Source organism: Propithecus coquereli, unplaced genomic scaffold (assembly GCF_000956105.1).
Source record: "Propithecus coquereli isolate 6110/MARCELLA unplaced genomic scaffold, Pcoq_1.0 Scaffold232, whole genome shotgun sequence".
Taxonomy (NCBI): domain Eukaryota; kingdom Metazoa; phylum Chordata; class Mammalia; order Primates; family Indriidae; genus Propithecus; species Propithecus coquereli.
In genome coordinates, this window is record NW_012147864.1 from 3,109,323 (window position 1) to 3,129,600 (window position 20,278).

General features: G+C 58.8%; 2 protein-coding genes across 2 annotated transcripts; both read left to right on the top strand.

Moving 5' to 3' along the window:
• Positions 1–2: 2 nt before the first annotated feature.
• On the top strand, positions 3–9,912 carry CDC34 (cell division cycle 34; the record flags this gene model as incomplete). The annotated part of the gene is made up of 5 exons (XM_012645352.1): positions 3–371; positions 3,417–3,503; positions 3,629–3,726; positions 4,369–4,503; positions 9,659–9,912. Coding segments are annotated over 5 exons (900 nt in total), but the record flags the coding sequence as incomplete, so codon positions are not given.
• Positions 9,913–14,011: 4,099 nt separating this feature from the next.
• On the top strand, positions 14,012–18,019 carry GZMM (granzyme M (lymphocyte met-ase 1)). Its single transcript, XM_012645353.1, has 5 exons — positions 14,012–14,066; positions 15,932–16,088; positions 16,899–17,040; positions 17,164–17,424; positions 17,843–18,019. Exons 1-5 carry the CDS (start codon positions 14,012–14,014, stop codon positions 18,017–18,019), a joined length of 792 nt encoding a protein of 263 aa, XP_012500807.1.
• Positions 18,020–20,278: the final 2,259 nt, after the last annotated feature.

A 20,278-nucleotide genomic window follows, 5' to 3' on the forward strand; every position in this document is an offset into this window, starting at 1 on the left:
CGGCGGCGGCGGCGCCAGAGCGAGTGGAGCGCTCGGGGGTCCCGGGCGGCGGCGGCGGCGGCGTCGAGGAGGAAGGCGGCAGCGGCCCCAGTGGCTCCCCTCCGGCCGGCGCGCGGCCCGGCCCGTCTCGCGAGCTCGCGGCGGCCCCGCGGCCCAGCGCGCCCCCGACCCCAGGCCCCTCCGCCGCCGCCGCCATGGCCAGGCCGCTGGTGCCCAGCTCGCAGAAGGCGCTGCTGCTCGAGCTCAAGGGGCTGCAGGAAGAGCCGGTCGAGGGCTTCCGCGTGACGCTGGTGGACGAGGGCGACTTGTACAACTGGGAGGTGGCCATCTTCGGGCCCCCCAACACCTACTACGAGGGTGGCTACTTCAAGGTGAGCCGGGCGAGCCCCGCAGTCTCGGGCGGGCGGCTCAGCTTCCCCGCTGGGGGCGGGGACCCTCCGTCGCTGCTGCAGTCTGGCCCCGGGACTCCCCGAGAGCCCCGCTGTCTCCCGGTTAGTCTGCCGGCCCTGCGGAGGAAGCCCGGGACCCTGCCGGCTTTGTCCTGCTGTGGAGCTCTTGCTTACCTCGCCCCCGGGAGGGCTGGGGCCGCCGCCCCTCCCTCGCCCGGCCGGGCGGGAGAGGGGAAGGGAGAGCCGGGGCAAACCCCAGCCTTTCAGCTGCTTCCCCGCCCCCTCCCTGGAAGAGACAAAGAGGCCTCCCCAGAACTGGCGAGTTGCTATTGTTGGGGAGCTCAGGGCCGGTGGGGAAGGGAGGGAGGCCAGCCAGGGGTGGCTGGCGCGGCCACTTGCTCGGGTTCCAACAAAGGCCCGGATGAGGCCTTGGCAGCCGCGACCTGCTTGGAAAGCCGCCACTCTTGCCGATAGCAGCCGGCCAGGCACTCCGGCCTCATCCGCAGTTTTATGTAACCTGTTCTCCAGAGAATGGTGAGGGAGGGGCGATCCCTCCTACCCTGCTCCCTGGAGCCACCCCCCAGGCCGCTCCTAGCGTCCTGGACCCCGACCTCCAAAGCTCGGGGCTCCTCTCACCCCAGCTGGCCTTTCTTAGATTCCACTGAGCAGGTGGCTTCTTGGGACCCAAATCGCGGGTTCTGGGCCGATTCTTCTGTGCTCTGGTGATTTCTTTCCCAGCAGTTCCTTGTTTTAGTAGTTGTTGGGAGCAGGGAGACTCTCTCTGTCTAGAGTGGAAAGGATTTAGGCCAAAACCAGGGCAGTTTTCTCGATCTCGCCATCTGAGCGCAGCCATAGCCGAAGACTCCTCTAAGAGACACAGGACGTTCTTGGGGCCAGAAGGACAAGACGAGCGGTCTCCCTGCGTGTGAGATGGGGAGCCAGCCCCCATGCAGGAGTCTGCTGCTGTCACCACTTGCCAAGAGCCCGGGCACAGCCTGCTTGTGCCTTGGCTGGAAGGCTGGGTGGCAGCAGAAACCACAGCCAGGGCAGGCTTCAGCGGTGGGGCCGAGGGGGGTGATGCTGCCTGGACAGATGTCTGTTTGCGCTCTGGGCTAATGTTTGAGCCTCGCCTGCTCAGTGGCTGTGAGGTCAGCAGCCTGGTCTGGGGGGCCGATTCTGGGTTACAGCCTGGAGTGGGATGGGGCAGCCTTGGGTCCTGCATCTGGGAACCCTGCCTCCCCAGGCAGGAAATGGGGCTCGGGCTGAGAAGTCTTCTAGGTTGTCACATAGTTTAAGCTGCCCCACCTCCGGCCCCTTTTGTCTGCTTGGGGGAGCAGCTGTGAGGATTGGGCTCTGCTCAGAGCGGGGGTGACTGAGCCCCACCACGAGGCCAGGCCTCTAAAGGAGGCTGCTGGTCGGGAAGGAAAGAGGCCAGATTTCTAGCTCCTGCTCCTGCAACCAGTTCCAGGGGATGTGGGCAGAGCTCTCTGGGCTGGCATGAGGGGATAATCCCATCTTCCTGGAGGAGAACAGCATGGGGGGCCTGCCAGACCTCAGCCACATGTGCGGCAGGTTCTGCACTCTCCTCTGAAGGCACCATGGGACCCAGGGTGGCTCTGCCTGATCCGAGTGTGGTTGGGTGGGGAGAAAGGTGTAGAAACACAGGACTGTGAAGTGCCTGGGGCCACTGCTGCTTCCCAGCCACTTCTTCAGGCCTTGCTCTGGCAGCCAGGCCTCCCTCATTTCTCCTCTGTGAGCCGAGGGAGCAGTGCTGTGTGCTAAACAGGGGGTGCCTCAGAGACCCTCTCCACAGCTTGCTCGCTCTGTGCCCTCGGGCAAGATGCTGTCCTCTGAGCGTCAGTGTGCTCAGCAATGAAAGGCATCTCTGGGCTGCTTAAAACAAGAGATGTGGTGGGACTCGGTGCAGCTGAGGCCACGTCTCCCTGCTCTGCTGTTGAGACCTTGGCTGTTCTCAAAGACCTCTGCTTAGAACCCAGCACTAGGCTCAGGGAACTTGTGGGCAGGTACTGAGACCCAAGTTTCAGGCTTGCTCTGTGGTCACGGGCAAGTTACTTGCCTCCCAGGGCCTTAGTGCGTTCACCCTCAAACAGAAGCATGTCCCCTGAGTGCCATCTCCGCCCAGGAGGGGCTTCTCCAAAGATCAGCCTTTAGGAGACTGCAGCAAAGGCGGCCCCAGCCTCAGCCCTTTGGAGCTCAAAGCACCACCAGGACCTCTGGGCCAAACCCCCAGTGCCTGACACTGGGGCTCTCCGAGTTTTCCTTGTTTACCTGCTGACAGCCCAGGAGGGCAGTGGGCAGGTATCACAGCCCAGGCCAGAGGTCGAGCAGCTTTGTCACCTGGGCAAGTGGCTCAGATTGTGACAGCCCTTGGCCCGAAGCCCTGAGCCCCCAGGGCCTGGGCAGCCGCCAGGGGAGGTGCTGATATGGAACAGGTCCTGCCATGCTTCTGTGACCTGTCGGTCTGCCTGCCTGACCCCTCTAAGACCAGACACCTAAGGGCAGACAGCCCATGCTGACTCATCTCCTCCCAGGGCCTGGCTGACGGCAGGTGTGTAAAGTGTTTGCTGAGTGAGCACATATCTCTTCTAACCCTCCCCACAACTGGGACGCTGCAGCCCCAGAGGTGGAGCCCCTGCTAGTCCGTTCAGCTAACTTCTGGGGCGTGCTTGCCACCTCGGTCCCACACACCTAGCCTGGGCTGCCAGAGGCTCGGAGCTGCTCCAGCAGCAGTGCCTTGTTTCCTGGCAGCTCTGCTGGCCCAGCCCCTGGCCACCTGGACTGCTAGGGGCTGGGATCAGCTCCAGTGACTCCAAAAAGGCCTGAGGCAGCCTGTCGTGGACCTGACCCCAGACCCGTCCCTGCCTTGGCCAGGATGGGGCATCTCTCTCACCCAAACGCCAGCACTCAGAGAATGATCAGCCCAGGTCATCCTGTGAAACGGGGCCCTGGCAGGGGAGGGGGCAGACTCCAGCTGAGGCTCCCTGTTTTCTGCCCACCCCACCACAGGCACGCCTCAAGTTCCCCATCGACTACCCTTACTCCCCGCCAGCCTTTCGGTTCCTGACCAAGATGTGGCACCCTAACATCTATGAGGTGAGCTGGCCTCCCCCCATGGCCTGGGGTCTTCGTCTGCAGACCTGGGCGAGTGGGAACTGGGTGTGGGGGAAGCTGTCACAGGAGCCTAGAGGCCAGTGCTGACCTGTTCCGCTCTCGCACAGACAGGGGATGTGTGCATCTCCATCCTCCACCCCCCAGTCGACGACCCCCAGAGTGGGGAACTGCCCTCGGAGCGGTGGAACCCCACCCAGAATGTCAGGTAGGCTGGGATCCCTGCTTCCGGGTGGGGAGACCTGCCCCACTGTGGTGTTTGCCCAGTAGGGTGCCCAGGACCCCTGGGGCCAGCCCCACCACCTCATCCTGGGGTGTCCCTCCCTCCTGGCCCTGTCTCCAGGAATGGGCTCCTTCACACCACGTGTGCTGCCCACAGCTAGGTCCTGGGCGCAGCCACCTTGCATTGTTGCCTGTCCGGCCTCAAGTCTAGCCCAGGCCGGATGTGCAGGGGATGAGGGCAGCACCTGGGTATGAAGGAGCTGGTCTGGGCTGGCCGCCCCCACTGGTCTTGGCACAGCAGTCAAAGGTTGGGGGGAGGCCAGCATAGGTCTGGCCGGAGCTCAGCCGCTCTCTGCTCTAGCTCCTACAGTCCTGGGGGCCTGGAATACAAGCAGAGGCTGTGAGAAGGCCAGGCAGACATCATCTGGTGGTGATGGGGGTGACAGTGCTCCTGGCCACATCCACAAGTCCATGGTGCCTCTCAGGGCCTGCGAGAAGCCGGAGGCTCGAGTGCCCTGGGCCGTGTTTGGCTTCCTGGGTCCTATTTGCGACGTTGGATGCGAGCTGAGTGGTGCAGCCGAGGAAGAGCCTACGTGGGCCTTCCATGCCTGACTCAGTCTCTCCCCAGGACCATCCTCCTGAGCGTGATCTCCCTCCTGAACGAGCCCAACACCTTCTCGCCAGCCAACGTGGACGCCTCAGTGATGTACAGGAAGTGGAAAGAGAGCAAAGGGAAGGACCGGGAGTACACAGACATCATCCGGTGAGGGCAGGCGGGCTCCCTGCAGACAGACTGCTGCACAGGGCGCAAGCCGGCCACCCGCCGCTCCCTGCCGCTGCTGCGGCACAACAGGCCCGGCCCAGAGGGGCTTCCTGAGTGCTGTCTCTTTATGGGGCCACGTCTGCTCACGGGGAAGCCAAGCCCACGGCGGGGAAGGGTCCAGCCGGGTTCAAGCCCAGCTTCTGGTCTCTTCTTTTTTTAGAAAATTGGTTGTTTTTTTTCTTTTTTGCATTATGAAATTTTCCATTCATACAATAGCATAATATAAACGTAACCAGGTGTGGTGGTGGCACGTGCCCCTAGTCCGAACTACTCAGGAGACTGAGGTGAGAGGATCCCTTGAGCCCAGGAGTTGGAGGCTGCAGTGAGCTGCGATGGCACCGCTGCGCTCCAGCCTGGCACAGCAAGACCCTGTGTCTAAGAGATAAGCAAATACACGTAACGGGACGTGTCCTGCACAGGTGTGGTGTGTATGATGTGCACACACGTGTGTATCCACATACCAGCAATGGTGTAGAGTAGGAGCAAGCGCCCACTGCCCGCCAGCTGCCAGCAAGGCTCTGCCACCATGTTTTGCTTCCTAACTAGACGCCAGACGTGCCTGGCCCTCCCGGTGTGCTGTGTGCCCCTCCTCGCCCCCGCCCAGCTCCTCTCCCTGGTTTATGTTTTGGTCCTTGTACTGTGGTGGTGCCTGTCCCCTGTAAACCAGAAGTCTGTGTCCGGCTGTGCGGGGGCCACCGGCTCCGTGGCTTTGTCAGTCAGCCTCGGTTTGGGGTATCGTTGAGATCATGCATCACACACTGTCTTGGTAACTTGCTGTCGTGAACATAAACACGTTTTAATAGTTTGCTGCCTAAACATCTCTTATGTTTGTGATTTTGAAATTTAGGATCATTTTCCAAAGGCAGGAAAATACTCTTTTCTGGGTTATAAAAGCAGAGCCTTGTTTATGGATTTCCAGAGTTAGCCCTTCCCCTTGTTTCAATTTGAGTTGTTTCCGGTTTCTCCCCGAGTGAACACGTGGGTGGGCAAGGGGAAAGGAAAGGGGCCCCCTTGGAAATGGGCAGGACTTTGCTCCAGGCCCGGACTGGGGGTCGGTGCGTGCCCCAGCCCCTGGCCCATCCCTGTCCTGTTCTCTCGCACTCTGAGATGCTGTGTCCTTTGTCCATTGTCACTTTCAGCTGCGGCTTACTGACCCGTTTTATGACAAACTTAACCCTTTACTTGTTTTTTTTTTCCAAATGCTTTTTCAGTTTGTCATTTACGTTTTAACAAAATAAATAAAAAGTTAGGCACGCACCTGCCTGGGGGCCCAGCCATTCCATCCCTGAGTGTTGAACTGAGAGAGATGGAGGCACGTGTCCCCACCTTTAGGCACAGAAGGGTTCACAGTGGCCTCGTTTTCCAGAAACAGGCAACACCCCAAATACATATCAGTAGGTGAAGGTTGAGCAGACTGTGGCTGGCCCACATGGAGGGGGGTGTGTGGACGCCACCAGGCAGAAGGGACTGCTGGTGCGGGTCCTGTTAACAGGGCGTCTGGGGTGTAGGCGAGTGGTGGTTTGAGAAGAGTGGGACACCCTGGGGCAGTGGGGGCTCCTGCTGCAGGGTGGGAACTCTGCACGCCGGGCCTCAAACACAGCGTCCCCAACCTTCTTGGCATCAGGGACCACTTTCATGGAAGACAGTTTTTCCACAGATGTCGGGGGAGGTGGTTTTGGGGTGATTCAAGTGCATTCTATTTGTTGTGCGCTTCTATTATTATTGCATTCTCATGTATAATGAAATAGTTACACAGCTCACCACAACGCAGAATCTAATGCTGCCGCTGATCTGGCAGGAGGCAGGGCTCAGGTGGTGGCACGAGGGACGCGGAGCTGCTGTAAGTACAGACGAAGCTTCTCTTGCCGGTTTGCGTGCTGCTCAGCTCCTGTGCGGCCTGATTCCTAACAGGCCAGGGCCAGGGGTTTGGGGACTGCAGCTCAAACACACACAAAGCTGCAAGGACAGCACTTTGTCGAGAAATTAACGTGTTCATGATAGAAAATTATTTTAAGGGCCAGGTGCAGTGGATCACTCCTGTGATCCCAGCACTTTTGGAGGCTGAGGCAGGAGGATTGCTTGAGCCCAGGAGTTGGAGGCTGCAGTGAGCTGTGATGACACCATTGCACTCCAGCCTGGGTGACAGAGCAAGACTGTCTCAAAAAAAAAAAGAAAGAAAGAAAATTATTTAAGTACAAATAGAAATGAAAGCCTTTTAATCCTAATACCTAGGGGTGGATGTTTTGGTATCGCTTTCCAGGCTTTTTGCAATTTATATGTGTGTATGTATTTATCAAAAAGTGGGTGTGTGCCATAAATGCTTCCTCATGCCTGACCTTCTAGTCAGGGCATGGTGGTGTTTACATTTGGTGAGTTCATCAGTCGCACAGCCCTTCACGTGGGCAGAGCAGCAGCTACACCTGCCGCAGCCACTGGGCTCACTGTGCCCCACGGACTGGGGCCTGCTGTGGTGGCTGCTCCTGCTCTATCTGGGGGCTGCATGTGTGGCCCACCCGCACCTTTCCCTGTTAGGTGGGCTTCATTTCCTGGAGCCCCACGGCTCAACATCCTGGGCATTTGTGGTTTGTACGTGTGTCCCTGCTAGTGCTGGGATCACAGAGACAAAGGCACAGGCTTTGTCTGGGGGGATTGACACCTACAGTTCTGCTCTTCCTGTTACATAGTATCCCTTGCTGTTTTGATTTCCTTTTCTCTGAGTGAAATCATGCACGTAGTTTCCTCATTTAGGTCTCACCTATCTTTGTTGGTTGTTCTGTGGTATTTCACATAAGCAGAATTTTAAAAACAACTTTTAAAATATTGCACATGGTGGCTCACGCCTGTGATCCTAGCACTCTGGGAGGCCAGGCAGGAGGATCACTTGAGGTCAGGAGTTTGAAACCAGCCTGAGCAAGAGCAAGACATGGTCTCTACTAAAAATAGAAAAATTAGCCAGGGGTAGTAGCACCTGTAGTCCCAGCTACTCGGGAGGCTGACACAGGAGGATCCCTTGAGCCCAGGAGTTGGAGTCTGCAGTGTGAGCTATGATGACACCACGACACTCCAGCCTTGACAACGGAGCAGGACCCTGTCTCAAACAACTAAAAAATAAAATGTTGCTCACATAATCTGTGTACCTTTCCCCTGCCCAGACCCCGAGGGGGGACCCGTGAGCAGACGCAGTGGCCTCGCCAGCTCTGCCAGCGTCCTCATGTCGTCCTGGGCAGCGTCCTGGTGCCAGGCAGTCTCAGGCAGTGCTGTGCCCATGCCTGCCAACCCCTCCACCCTTGCTGAGCAGATGCCCTCACAGGCTGCATCCCTCACCCCCAAGATCCCAGTGCAGAAACAAAAGCCAGACTATTTTTTTAAATTATCACAGGTACGTAATAGTGCTGTGTTTTTATAGGGTGCCTGTGATGTTTTTGATACAGGCATACGCTGTGTAACAGGTCGGAGTCACTGGGACACCCACCACCTCAAGTGTGTGTCGTTTCTGCGTGTTGGGAACATTCTGATTCCCCTCTTAGCTATTTTAAAATACACCCCTGGCTTGTTGACTGCCACTTCGTGGTGCTGTCAAATAGCGTTCACTCTATAGATTTGCACCCATTAACCATCCCCACCTTATCCCCCCTCCCCACCACCCTTCCCAGCCTCTGGTAACCGTCATTCTACTCTGTCTCCATGACGTCAGTGGTTTTAATATTTAACTCCCACATGTGCGGGGAGGGGGCGGGGGATGGACATGTGAGATTTGTCTTTCTGTGCCTGGCTTATTTCACTTAACATAACGTTGCAAATGGCAGGGTTTCGTTTTTGTTTATAGCTGTGTAGTATTCCATCGTGTACATGTGCACGTTTTCTTTATCCTCGCCCGTTGGTGGACACGTAGGTTGCCTCCAGTCGTGGCTGTTGTGAGCAGTGCTACAGTGAACATGGACGCAGTTACCTTTTCCATACACTGATTTCCTTCCTTTTGGACGTATACCCAGCAGTGGCATTGCCAGGTCATATGGTACTTCTATTTTGAGCCAGACTATTTTTATCCCTCAAAACTCCCTGTGGGCCAGCTCACATGTCCCACGCGGAAGGCTGGGGTCCTGCTTTCTGCCTGTTTTCGAGTCCGTGAGTGCGTGTTTTGACTTCAAAGCAGCCTGTGCGTCATGCTCAGTTCTGTTGGGGCCTGGCTGGGTCAGGAGCCCAGTATCGGACGGTGCCGCTGGCGTGATCAGAGGTTATCCCGGCTGGGGACAGACATCTGGAAAGCCCAGAGGAACCGGCTTGTGCATGTGCTCTGGCATGGATGCCCCCCAGAGGCTGGAGGCAGCCTCTCTTGTGGGCGCCCTGTTGCTGAGCACCCCCACTTGGTTCCTCACAAGAAGCTGCCGGGCTAGGGTCGGTGTCCGTCTGTCCGTCCCCGCCCCAGGGCCTTGCTGTGCAGGCGAGTGGCTGTGCACACCCGAGGGCCGCACCTCCTGGCCAGGTCAGGACCCTGAGCCCTGTCCCTGAGGCTGTGGCCTCGTTCTCGTTCCTGTCAAGCCGGTGCATTGAGCACAGCTGGCAGCAGTGATTCAGCCTGGCGTGGTGCACGTGTCCCTGGTGGGCACGGCCTGGCAGCCTCACCCTGCTGTGCTGGCACTGGGGTGTTCGTGACACATCCTGGAGGTGGAGTTGGGGACAGGCCCTTTTTAGGGCCTTCAGGGCATGGTGCCCTCCAGACGTTTGTGCTGACTCGGCCTCCCTTCCTCCCAGAGGCGCAGGCCACCTAGCACAACTAGATCTTAAAATCCTAACGAGTGCCTGGCGGCTTCCCACCTTGCCCTTGGCCTTCTCTGCCCTCAAAGGCCCTGAGCTGCCTTCCCTGCTCCTGCGTGTGGGGCGGGGGCAGGTGTGGCTCAGTCTCTCCCCACCCCCATCCCCCGCCTCCAGCGTCCCTGCCTGGGCTCCTTGCCTCCACTGAGTCCTCCTCCCAGGTTCCCACCGTGGCAGGGTGTTAGGCTGTCCTGTTAAGAGGGCCCTGGGTGTTGGGCATGAGCGTGCCAGGGGTGGGGTGGGGTGGGTGTGAGTGGCGCCCTCACCTGCCCTGTCCCCCCAGGAAGCAGGTCCTGGGGACCAAGCTGGACGCGGAGCGTGACGGTGTGAAGGTGCCCACCACGCTAGCCGAGTACTGCGTGAAGACCAAGGCGCCCGCGCCCGACGAGGGCTCAGACCTCTTCTACGATGACTACTACGAGGATGGTGACGGGGAGGAGGCAGATAGCTGCTTCGGGGACGACGAGGATGACTCTGGCAACGAGGGGTCCTGACAGCGCGCGCCCTGCCGAAATAAACTGACAGAGTTTTACCTCACTGGGACTGGACCGAATGGGCTTAGGTGGCAGACTCTACCTCACGGGAGGTGTTGTGTTGGTTCCCGCCCCTCTGGTTCTTTCAGTTTAGGTCTTTTTTCCTTCCCTGTATTTGTTCTGGGTTTTCCTCTGCTTCAGAGAAGAGGGGCTGCCTGCCTTGCTCGGGGACCCCGGGCTGGCTGTGGCCGCCGTCTCACCTCGGGAGGGCAGTGTGGCCCTGACTGCTGCTTGGACGACCTGACTCCGGGCACTGGCCAGAGCCCAGAGGAGCCACGTGGAGCCACAGATGGGAACGTGTGGGCGCCAGCTCCTCGCTGCCACTGAGGGCCTGGGGGCCAGGCAGCTCCATGGCCTGGAGCCAGAGACTTGGTGTGTTTCCCAGCTCACGAGTGGACGGATTAGCTGTGGCTGCCTCTTCTCTCTGCTTTGATTTGTTTGAAATCTAAATAAAACTACTTTATGAGAAGACAGAACCTCTCCTTGGGAGGGAGAGGCAGCCAGGAGGTCCACGTGTGACCAAGTGTTGCTGGTGCCCAGCCTTGGGGCAGGGTGGCCAGTGCGTTTGAGGAAGGGACCACATCCTCAGATCTGCGGGGTCTGAGCAGGAGGCAGCTGGTTTGCTTTGCACGTGTTGAGTGAACTGCGGCTGTGGACTAGTTCTTGTGGCCCGGGGTTCCTGGGGCGGAAATGACCCCTGGCCTCGGCTGCATGCCTATCCAGGCTGGGGTTGCCACAGCCCTGGGTGCACACGGTCTGTGGCCTTGTTTTGTGCAGCTGAAAGTCCAGGAATGGCTGGACTTCGGATCCTGGTGCCATCAGGACCAGGTTCCCCCCAGGATTCGGCTCTTCGCCTCCGGGCTTCCAAGGAAGCCCACACCCATCAGCCTGGAGGCCTCCAGTTGCCCACAGGCTGGTTGTTGTACACCAGGACCCGGCCGTCACGCGGCCACAAGACCTTGGGCTACATTTGGGTGGGGATGGGGTGGGGCGGGCAGTGCCGAGAGAGCCACATGCTCTCTTCCCAGGTCCTGGCTACACCGCAGCATCCAACATCCACTGCTGGCTTTTCCTACACGCAGAGGGCCCTGGCCCGGCCAGTCTCGCCTGGATGGCCACGTGCCCTCCGCTGCCTCCTTCCCCATTGCCAGCCACTCTGTGTCTCTCTGAATAAGGAGCTCAGTGACGTCCCAGCCCTCACAGCATCTGAGGGGTCCCAGGCCCCTGCATCCGGAGCCCTTCCAAGCGCTCAGCAGGCGTCAGCTCCCTCAGTCGCCGCGACAGCAGCAACAACTCAGCAGGCAGAGCAAGATTCAGGGTGCCCATGTCGTGTGTAAAGTTTGTCGGCACAGCCACACTGTTGCTTCACATGCTGTCCCAAGGGCAGAACTGAGCCGCTGCGACAGTGTTTGGCCCTTTGCAGAAGTTTGCCCACCCACCCGCTCTCCCTAGGGCCTCTTCTCCTTGTTCCCACAGCTGCCTCGTGGCTCCTGCAGGTCGGGAGCTAGTTGGGCCCAGTGGGGGCTTGTCTCACTCCGCTGGAGTGACCCAGACCCCGGGGTGCTGAAGTCACAGGAGGCGTTGGGCTCCTGGGCTGGGGACACTCCCAGACTGGGCTCCGCATGGCTGCTGGCCGGAGCACCCCCACGTGGCCTCCCCATGGCGCTTGGGCTTCTGGGTGTCGTGGGCTGGTCAGGCTCCAAGTGAGGGGCCAGGAGCTGGGCCATTTCCGACCAGCCTCAGGCCACACGGTTTCCACCCAGATTCAAGGAGGGGACGCAGGCCTCACCTCTCAAGTGGTGCCCCTGGAAGGGCCGGTGGCCAGGATGTAAAACCACCACTCTGGCCTCCCCCTCCCCTCAGACTATGCCCCACATGACTCCCAACGGACCTTTGGGACACAGAGCTGACTCCCCCATCCAGAGCCAGGCGGGAACCCTGGGACTTGCTAGCTGTGGGCAGGTGTCCTCGACTCAACGTCAGTGTTCCAAGCTGCAGAGGGCGGGCAATGACTATGGTTGGCTACTAAGTTGAATTTCAGATAGACAACAAATGACTTACTCTGCGTATTTCCTGTGCCGTATTTGGGACGCATAGTAAAAAACTGTTGTCTATCTGAAATTCAGATCTAACTGGGCACCCCATTTTTGGTTGCTAAATGTGGGCACCTCGATACTGATGGAACTGCCTGCTGGGGTGTTTAGGATTGAAGGAGGTGGAACACGAACACACTGTGGAGTTAGTGTCGCTTAAGCTCAGCCCTGGCCTCACCCTCTGAATGAAGACGAAACTTCGGAGTGTGACTGCAGGACGTGAGCCATCCTCTGAACGGGTGCAGCTTTCTCCAGAGCCCCCGGTGCACAGCGGGTGAGTTCGGCGCCTTTTGTGATGAGTTTTTCCAACCTTCTGTAATTTATGCAATTTACGTTGGACCCTTCCAACTGCAAGTGACAGGGCCCAATGCAAACCAGCATGAGCAAGCTGGAATTTTATTGCATTCCGTGACCGACAGGCCAGGGGAGGATTTCAGGCATAGCTGATCCAAGCACTGGCTCTGTCCAGACTCGGTCTCCCCACAGCTGTGGTCAACAGAATAACAGCTCCCTCAAAGATGTCCACAGCCTACTCCCGGGAATGTGTGAACAGGTTACCTTATTGGCAGAAGAGACTGTGCAGATGGGGTTGAGTTGAGGACCTATGAGACAGGAGGTCACCCTGGATGACCCGGGGACCCAGTGACAGCACAGGGTCCTCCCACGAGGGGGCGGGAGAGACTGGAAGACACTGTGCTGCTGGCTCTGAAGGGGGAGGAAGGGCCCCGAGCTAAGGAACGCAGGTGGCCGCTAGACGCTGGGAAAGGCAGGAGACGGGTCCTCCCCTGGAGCCCCCAGGAGGGACTGGCCCTGCCACACCTTGATTTTAGCCCAGTGAGGCTGGCCACCAACTTCTGACCTCCAGAACTGTGAGAGAGTAAGGTTAGGTCACCATATATGTAATACTTTGCTATAGCAGCAAGAGGAAGCTAACACACCATCCAGCTCCACTTTCTGTGTGGGCCTTATTCTCAGGTGGGCTCCTCTCTCCCTGGGAGCGCCCCCAGACTGACATCCTTCCGGCTCCAAGTCCAGTGGAGCGTGAGGACTTCTTTAGAAAAGTTTGGGAAATCTGAGCCTTGGTTTTCATGGAGCCAGCTCAAGTCGGGTCCTCTTCCACCCCAACCCTGCGATGGGCGTGGGGCACACTGGTCATGTGGCATGAGGAGGGGGTGGAGCCTGGGGAGAGCCCCCCAGAGCTTGTGGACACCTGCCCAGGGCAGACATCACCAGCCGATCACACTCCATGTACGGAGCCTGCCGAGACCCCCAAGTGCCCACAGCATCTTCACTCATGATAACCAAACACTAGAAACAGCCCAGTCACCCATCAGCTGAAGAATGGACAAATGTGGGCCATCCACACACGGAATATCACTCAGCCGTGAAAAGGGACGAGGCTGTAACACAGCCCAGCGTGAGGGACCTTGAGGACATCGTGCTCAGTGAGAGACGCCAGACACAGAAGGACACATCCTGTGTGACTCCACTCACAGGAGGTCCCTGGGGTCATCGGATCCACAGAGACAGGAAGTAGGATGGTGGGTGCCAGGGGCCGGGGAGAGGGAGGGGAGCGAGTGTTTTATGGGGACAGAGTGTTAGTTTAGAAAGATGAGAAAGTTCTAGAGACGGAAGGTGGTGATGGTTTCACAATCACATGCGTGTACTTAGTGCGGCTGAGCTGTGCACTTACAAATGGTTAAGACAGGGACTTTTATCTGTATTTTGTCACAATAAGAGAAAGGGGTAAAAAGACAATTACACTGAAACCACACGAAATATGTACAACACGAGGATCTGAACACTGCATATTAGGTGATAATTTTTGTTACATTTTCAGGTGTGATCATGGTCACGTGGTTTTATCTGAAGCGTTATCTTTCAGAACCACTTTTGAAAACGTGTGTGGGTGAGAAAGCCGTGGGGTGGAGCTGCGAGCTGCCTCCCCCACAGGAAGCACCGGCGGGGGTGGGCCGCGCTGCCCACCCTGTGCCTTGTGCCCGTGGTAGGATGGAGGCCCGCCAGTGCGCACTGCTAGCCCTGGCCCTCGGGACCCTGTGTGCAGGTGAGTGGGAGCTGGACCATGGGGGAAACTGAGGCCAGGAGCACTCGGGGGGTCCACAGATGCCAGCATCCTGGGTGTGAAAGCAGAAGATGGGGAAATAGGTGAGTTGTCATTTTGTCACTGTCGTGAGGGGCGACCCTGAGACCAGAGGGCATCCTGCCTGAGCTCCCCGGACGTCCCAGGACGTGGGGAAGACGCGGGCTGCCCGCCTGGGCTGTCTACCTGCTCTCTCATCCGTCCTCCCAGCAGGATGCGCTGGGAGTGGCAGGGCTGGGATGGGGACGTCCGGGATTCTGGGTGGGCTGGGTGAGAGTGGCTCCCGAGGGATCGGGGACCCGAGAAGATGGGCACACGTAGGGGCCCAGCCATGCCCCTCATCCTCCTGTCCATCTGCCCGGGTTTGCTGAGCCTGCAGTGCTCTAGGCCCGTTCTAAGCACGACAGGCCTGGGCCTGCCCTGGTGCTGCGGGCGGACTGTGTGGAGAGCCAACAGGGCGAGTCTGTGTGCGATGCCGCCTGGGGGCCGGATCAGGGGCAGTGCTGGGAAGAAAACGGAGCAGAGGAGGGGCAGAGGCTGTGAGAGGTGGTTGAACAGATTCTGAGTAGGAGGTCAGGCTCAGGAATGTCTAGGGGAAGGGCTCTGCAGCAGCCCGCAGCACATGTAAAGGCCCTGGGGCGGAGTGAGGAGAGGGAAGGAGGCCACCAGGCCATGTGCGCCTTGGAGGTTGTGGGGAGTCTGGATTTTTTTTTTTTTTTTTGAGACAGAGTCTCACTCTGTTGGCCTGAGTAGAGTGCCACAGTGTCAGCCTAGCTCACAGCAACCTCCACCTCCTGGGCTCAAGCGATCCTCCTGCCTTAGCCTCCCAAGTAGCTGGGACTACAGGCACCACCACACCGGGCTAATTTTTTCTATCTTTAGTAGAGATGAGGTCTTGCTCTTGTTCAGGCTGGTCTCAAACTCCTGACCTCAAGTGATCCTCCCACCTCAGCCTCCCAGAGTGCTGGGATTACAGGTGTGAGCCACCGCACCCAGCCCATGTTCCAGAACATTCTCGCCACCCAAAAGGAAGCCATCCCCATTGGCAGTCACTCCCCATCCTCCTCCCCAGCCCCTGGTGACCACGAATCCACGTCCCATCTCTGTGGATCTGCCTGTTCTGGACATTTCACATAAATGGAGTCACACTGTGTCCTTCTGTGTCTGGCGCCTCTCACTGAGCACAATGTCCTCAAGGTCCATCCACACCGTGGCCTGTGTTAGAGGCTCGTCCCTTTTCGTGGCTGAGTGATACTCCAGTGCGTGGATGGACCACACTTTGTTTATCCACTCGCGTGGATGGACGTCGGGTTTTTTCCACCCTTTGCTGATTATTGTGAGTCATGCCGCTGTGGACATCGGTGTGTGAGTCTCTGTGTGGAGATGTTTGCCTTGCTCTTGGGTGTGTACCAGAGTGGAATTCCCGCATCATACAGTGACTGTGGACTACATTTAACATTTGGGGAACCCCCGCAGTGGCTGTGCCCCCTTACACCCCCACCCACAGAGTGTGAGGGTCGGTTTCTTGGCTGATTTACATTTTAAACAACTCCCCTGGCTGCGGAGTAGAGTCTGGGCTGTGGTGCCCGGTGGGGCCTGGGGTGGGGGTGGGGGAGAGAGGAGGGAGGGTCATTTGCTGGGACCCAGGGTCAAGGGACAGCAGGGATCCAGGGAGACCCCACATGCCAACCTTAAAGTTTCAAGGAACACTGGGGACTTTATTAGGATGGCAAGTTGGGGTCCAGGGCCTCTGAGCTGCAGAAGGAAGACCATGGTGGGGGTGGGGGACACCCAGCCCTAACCAGGCTCTCTGTCCCCCTCCCCAGTAGGCAGCACATTTGGGGCCCAGATCATCGGGGGTAAGGAGGCTGCGCCCCACTCCCGCCCATACATGGCCTCACTGCAGAAAGACGGCTCCCACAAGTGCGGGGGCGTCCTCGTGCACCCACAGTGGGTGTTGACAGCTGCCCACTGCCTGAGCACGAGGTGAGTCACCCTGCCCTCCGTCACCCCAGGGGTCCCGAGAACCTATGGCATGGTTCCCACTCTCACCGGGGGCTGGGTTCTGCGGGATTTACTGCGGCCATGGGGGCCACTTGCCCCTCACTGATGACCGTGGGGATCCCTGGGGAAGGTTTACCTTCTGCAAGAGACACAGGAAGGGCTGGCTCCTTCTAAGGGGAACCAAGTGGGGCCGCTGTGACATTTAGGGATGCGTTTGCCACCTGTGGCTATGAGGATACAGCTGGCCTCCCAGGGCAACAGCCAACACAAACCTGGCCCCTTCGAGAAGCCACTGATAAGCCCATCCTGGAGCTGCCCTACCTCTGGACTGGCAGCAGGAGAGACCCCAGAGCAGACTGGTCGAAGTAACCAAGGGCATCCGTCGGCTCATGTAACTGAAGGGATCTCGCTTCGGGTGTGGCTCGATCCAGGCGCGCACGTGAAGAGCCCGGGAGCCCACCTGTCTCCTGGCTGTGCCGCCTTCCTGTTGGCCGAGTTCTTTCATCATCAGGAAGGCTCCCTCGTGGTGGCAAGGGCGGACCTCTCAGGCCTGCCTGAGAGGGCTTGGTGCTCTGTTGTCTGGGCAAGGTTAGGAGGGCTGGCGCGTGCCGACCTCTGGACAAATCGCCGTAGTTGAGGGAATCGCTGGTCCTGGCCTGGGGGTCAGCATGTGCGGACACAGCCCTGGGGCAGAAGTCTGGGGCAGGGGCAAGCGAGCAGAGAGGGCTTCCTGGGGGGCGTTGGGAAGACACAGGGAAGGACAGACCGTGCCTGACCCCCCGCTGCCCGCAGGCCAGAGCTGCTGAGGCTGAGGCTGGTGCTGGGGCTGCACACCCTGGGCCACCCCAGCCTCGCCTTCCGCATCCGAGCGGCCGTGCGGCACCCCAACTACAGGCCTGTGCCAGCCCTGGAGAACGACCTCGCACTGCTTCAGGTGCTGGTGGGGAGAGTGATGGGGGGACCGAGAGCCTCACCCCCACTGCCCCTCCCCCTCGCTGACTGCCCCTCCCAGCCCCCCTTCAGCAGCCCCCTCACTAGCCCTCCCTGTGCCTTGTAGCTGGACAGGAAAGTGAAGCCCAGCAAGACCGTCCAGCCCCTGCGCTTGCCCAGAAGTCGCCAGGTGGTGGCAGCAGGAGCTCGGTGCAGCGTGGCCGGCTGGGGGGTGACCCACCAGGGTGGGAAGCTGGCCCGGGCACTGCAGGAGCTGGACGTCCGAGTGCTAGACTCCAGGATGTGCAACAACAGTCGATTCTGGCATGGTAGCCTCACCCCCTACATGGTCTGCCTGGCTGCAGACAGGAACAAAGCCCCCTGCAAGGTGAAGGGGCGAGGGGACGGGGAGGCACAGGGCCTGGTGGGAGGACCCGGCTGTCCACTTCTAACAGCCCACAGCCACGGTGGGGAGTCCCAAAGGGTGGTACTAGCATTAGCCTCATTTCTCAGATGCAGCAACTGCAGCACAAAGAGGTTAAGCACCTTGCCCGAGGCCACACAGGAAGTGGCAGAGCTGTGGTTCAGACTCTAGCAAAGTTGACGTGGCATAGAGTAGGGCTTGTGCAAAGGCCCTGGGGTGGGGAGGAAGAGCAGAGAGCGTTTAAAGAGCAGGAAGGGAGCAGGGATGGGGAGGGTGTGGCTGGGAGGGGCCCCAGTGTCTCGACGAGCCCCAAGGGTGACAGGCTGGGCTGGGGGCTGCCCCTCCAGGGGGTGCAGAGGCTGACCTGCAGGTTACCCTGTAGGGTGACTCTGGCGGGCCCCTGGTGTGCAGCAAAGGCTGGGTGGCTGGAATCCTGTCCTTCAGCTTCAAGGTCTGCACCGATGTCTTCAAGCCCACTGTGGCCACCACTGTGACACCCTACGTGTCCTGGATCAAGAAGGTCATCCACTCCCACTGGCAGTCTCCGCCTCCAGCCTGATGCGCCACTGGGTGGGACCTGCCCCCTCCCAACGCAGCTGGGCAGGACCTGCCCTCCAGGGTTCCCGGGAGGGTCAAGGGAGGGAGCAGGAGGGGACTGGGTGTGTCTTGGAGGACCAATAAATCCTGATGGAGAAACCGCTGAGCTACTGGTCTCTGAGCCTGCCTCTGCCCATGCTGGCCTCAGTTTCCCCCCTTATAAAATAGAGGTTGCACCTCCCAACACTTCTCCCAGGAGGGGCTCCAGGGCCAGGGGAGCCGGGGTGTCAGCGGGGGCGGCATTGGCGGCCGGCAGGGGGCGTGCGGGGCGTCTTCCTACTCTGCGAGCGCCAGCATGTTCCACTGCGCACCAGCCGGGGGCAGACACTGAACACGAGCCCCGGAATCATCATCTTCTTCAGTAACGCCTTTACTGAGGTATCATCCGCACTGCATGCAGTTCAGCCATTTAAAGTGTGCAGTTCAGACCTGGGAGGCCGAGGCAGGAAGATCCTTCAGCCCAGGAGTTGGAGGCTGCAGTGAGCTGTGATGACGCCACTGTACTGCAGCCTGGGTGACAGAGCGAGACCGTGTCTCAAAAAGTAAATAAATAAATTAAAATGTGCAGTTCACTGGGCTTTCGTACTTTCACAGAGCTGTGCAACCATCGCCACAGTCAATTTTAGAACATTCTCATCACCCCGAAAGGAAGCCCCGTCCCTATTAGAAGTCACCCCTCATCCCTCCCCCCGCCCCTGATACCCACGCATCCACGTCCCGTCTCTGTGGATCTGCCTGTTCTGGACACTTCACATAAACGGAGTCTCACACTGTGTCCTTCTTTATCTGGCGTCTCTCACTGAGCACGATGTCCTTAAGGTCCCTCCACGCTGTGGCCTGTGTCAGAGCCTCGTCCCTTTTCACAGCCGAGTGATGTTCCACGTGTGGATGGACCAACCCGGGTGTGTCCATCCATCTGTCTGTGATGGACTCTCGGGCTGTGTACACATCGTGTCTATGATGAGTTGTGCTGCTGTGTGGACGTGTGTTTTCCTTCCCCTTGGTTGCAGACCTGGGAGTGCAGTTGCTGGGTTGCCTGGTACCTCTATGCTTTTCATTTTTTGTTTTTAATTTTTTTTGTAGACACAGGGTCTCACTATGTTGCCCAGGATGGTCTTGAACTGCTGGCCGCAAACGATCCTCCCCCTCAGCTTCCCGCAGTGCTGGGATTAGGTGGCCTTGGATTTGTGTAGCGTTCCCATTCTCTTTCTCTCTCTCTCTCTCTCTCTCTCTCTCTCTCTTTCTGACACACAGCGAAATGCACAAATCAAAGCGCGTGCCTTGCTGTGTTCCAACACGTGCAGACACGTGTGCAACCCAAGCCCCTGCCAAGGTCTCCGGCGTGACAGTCGACCCAGGAGACTCCCTCAAGCCCCGCCACAATTGCATCCAAAGTCAGTTTTTTGCACAGTTCTACTGCACACAACAAAGAAGTTAAAGGGACGAAAGGTCGCCCAAGGGGAAGAATGTTCCTGCCTCACCCTAGGAAGCGATCCTCCCTCCTCAGCCTCCTCAAGTGCTGGGATTGCAGGCGTGAGCCACCGCGCCCAGCCATAGTCAAAATTTATTGTAGCACACTGATATTTATTGTAGGATGCTGATATTTTTCTCATGACTGGTTGGGGGTGATAGGTTTTTGGGAGGGGCGGGTGCCTTTTTAATCTTTAACTTTTTATGGGGGCATCAGCTGCAGACAGAACATTCCCAGGTCACCAGGGAACGGCCTGACCACTTGTCACAGGCAGCGCTCAGCCCTGTCACCAGCGTCAAGTCAAGAGACAGGACAGGTGCACACCCCGAGGCCCCCTCTGCAGGTGCCCACCCCATGTCCCCTCTCCTGCAGGGGTCTCGCCCGAGGGGACGCTGTGCAATGTCTGGGCACCTCTGTGATTGTCACCAGTGGGGGTGACCTCCCCTGGCATAGGGTGGGTGGAGGCGGGGAGGCTGCTCAGCACCCTGCAGGGCCCAGGGCGGCCGCTGCCCAGAGAACCACCTGGCCCCAACTGTCAATAGCGCCCAGGGGGAGACCCTGCGGTAGAGGACATTCTGCTAGTTTCTGAAGGTTTGAGGCTCTTACAAAGGCCTGAGCTGGGCCCTCGGAGCTGACCGGCATTTCCCAAGCCCACTCCCGCGGGCGGAGGACGAGAGCCCGGCCCCACAGGCACAGACACCCCCGTTGTTCCCCAACGTTTCAGCGTCTGCATTTTCAAACATGCAGAAA

Coding starts and splice junctions, on each gene's coding strand:
- GZMM (XM_012645353.1), top strand. CDS start 14,012: ATGGAGGCCCGCCAGTGCGCACTGCTAGCCCTGGCCCTCGGGACCCTG. Junction 14,067..15,931: donor CCTCGGGACCCTGTGTGCAG/GTGAGTGGGAGC, acceptor CCTCCCCAGTAG/GCAGCACATTTGGGGCCCAG. Junction 17,041..17,163: donor ACGACCTCGCACTGCTTCAG/GTGCTGGTGGGG, acceptor TGTGCCTTGTAG/CTGGACAGGAAAGTGAAGCC.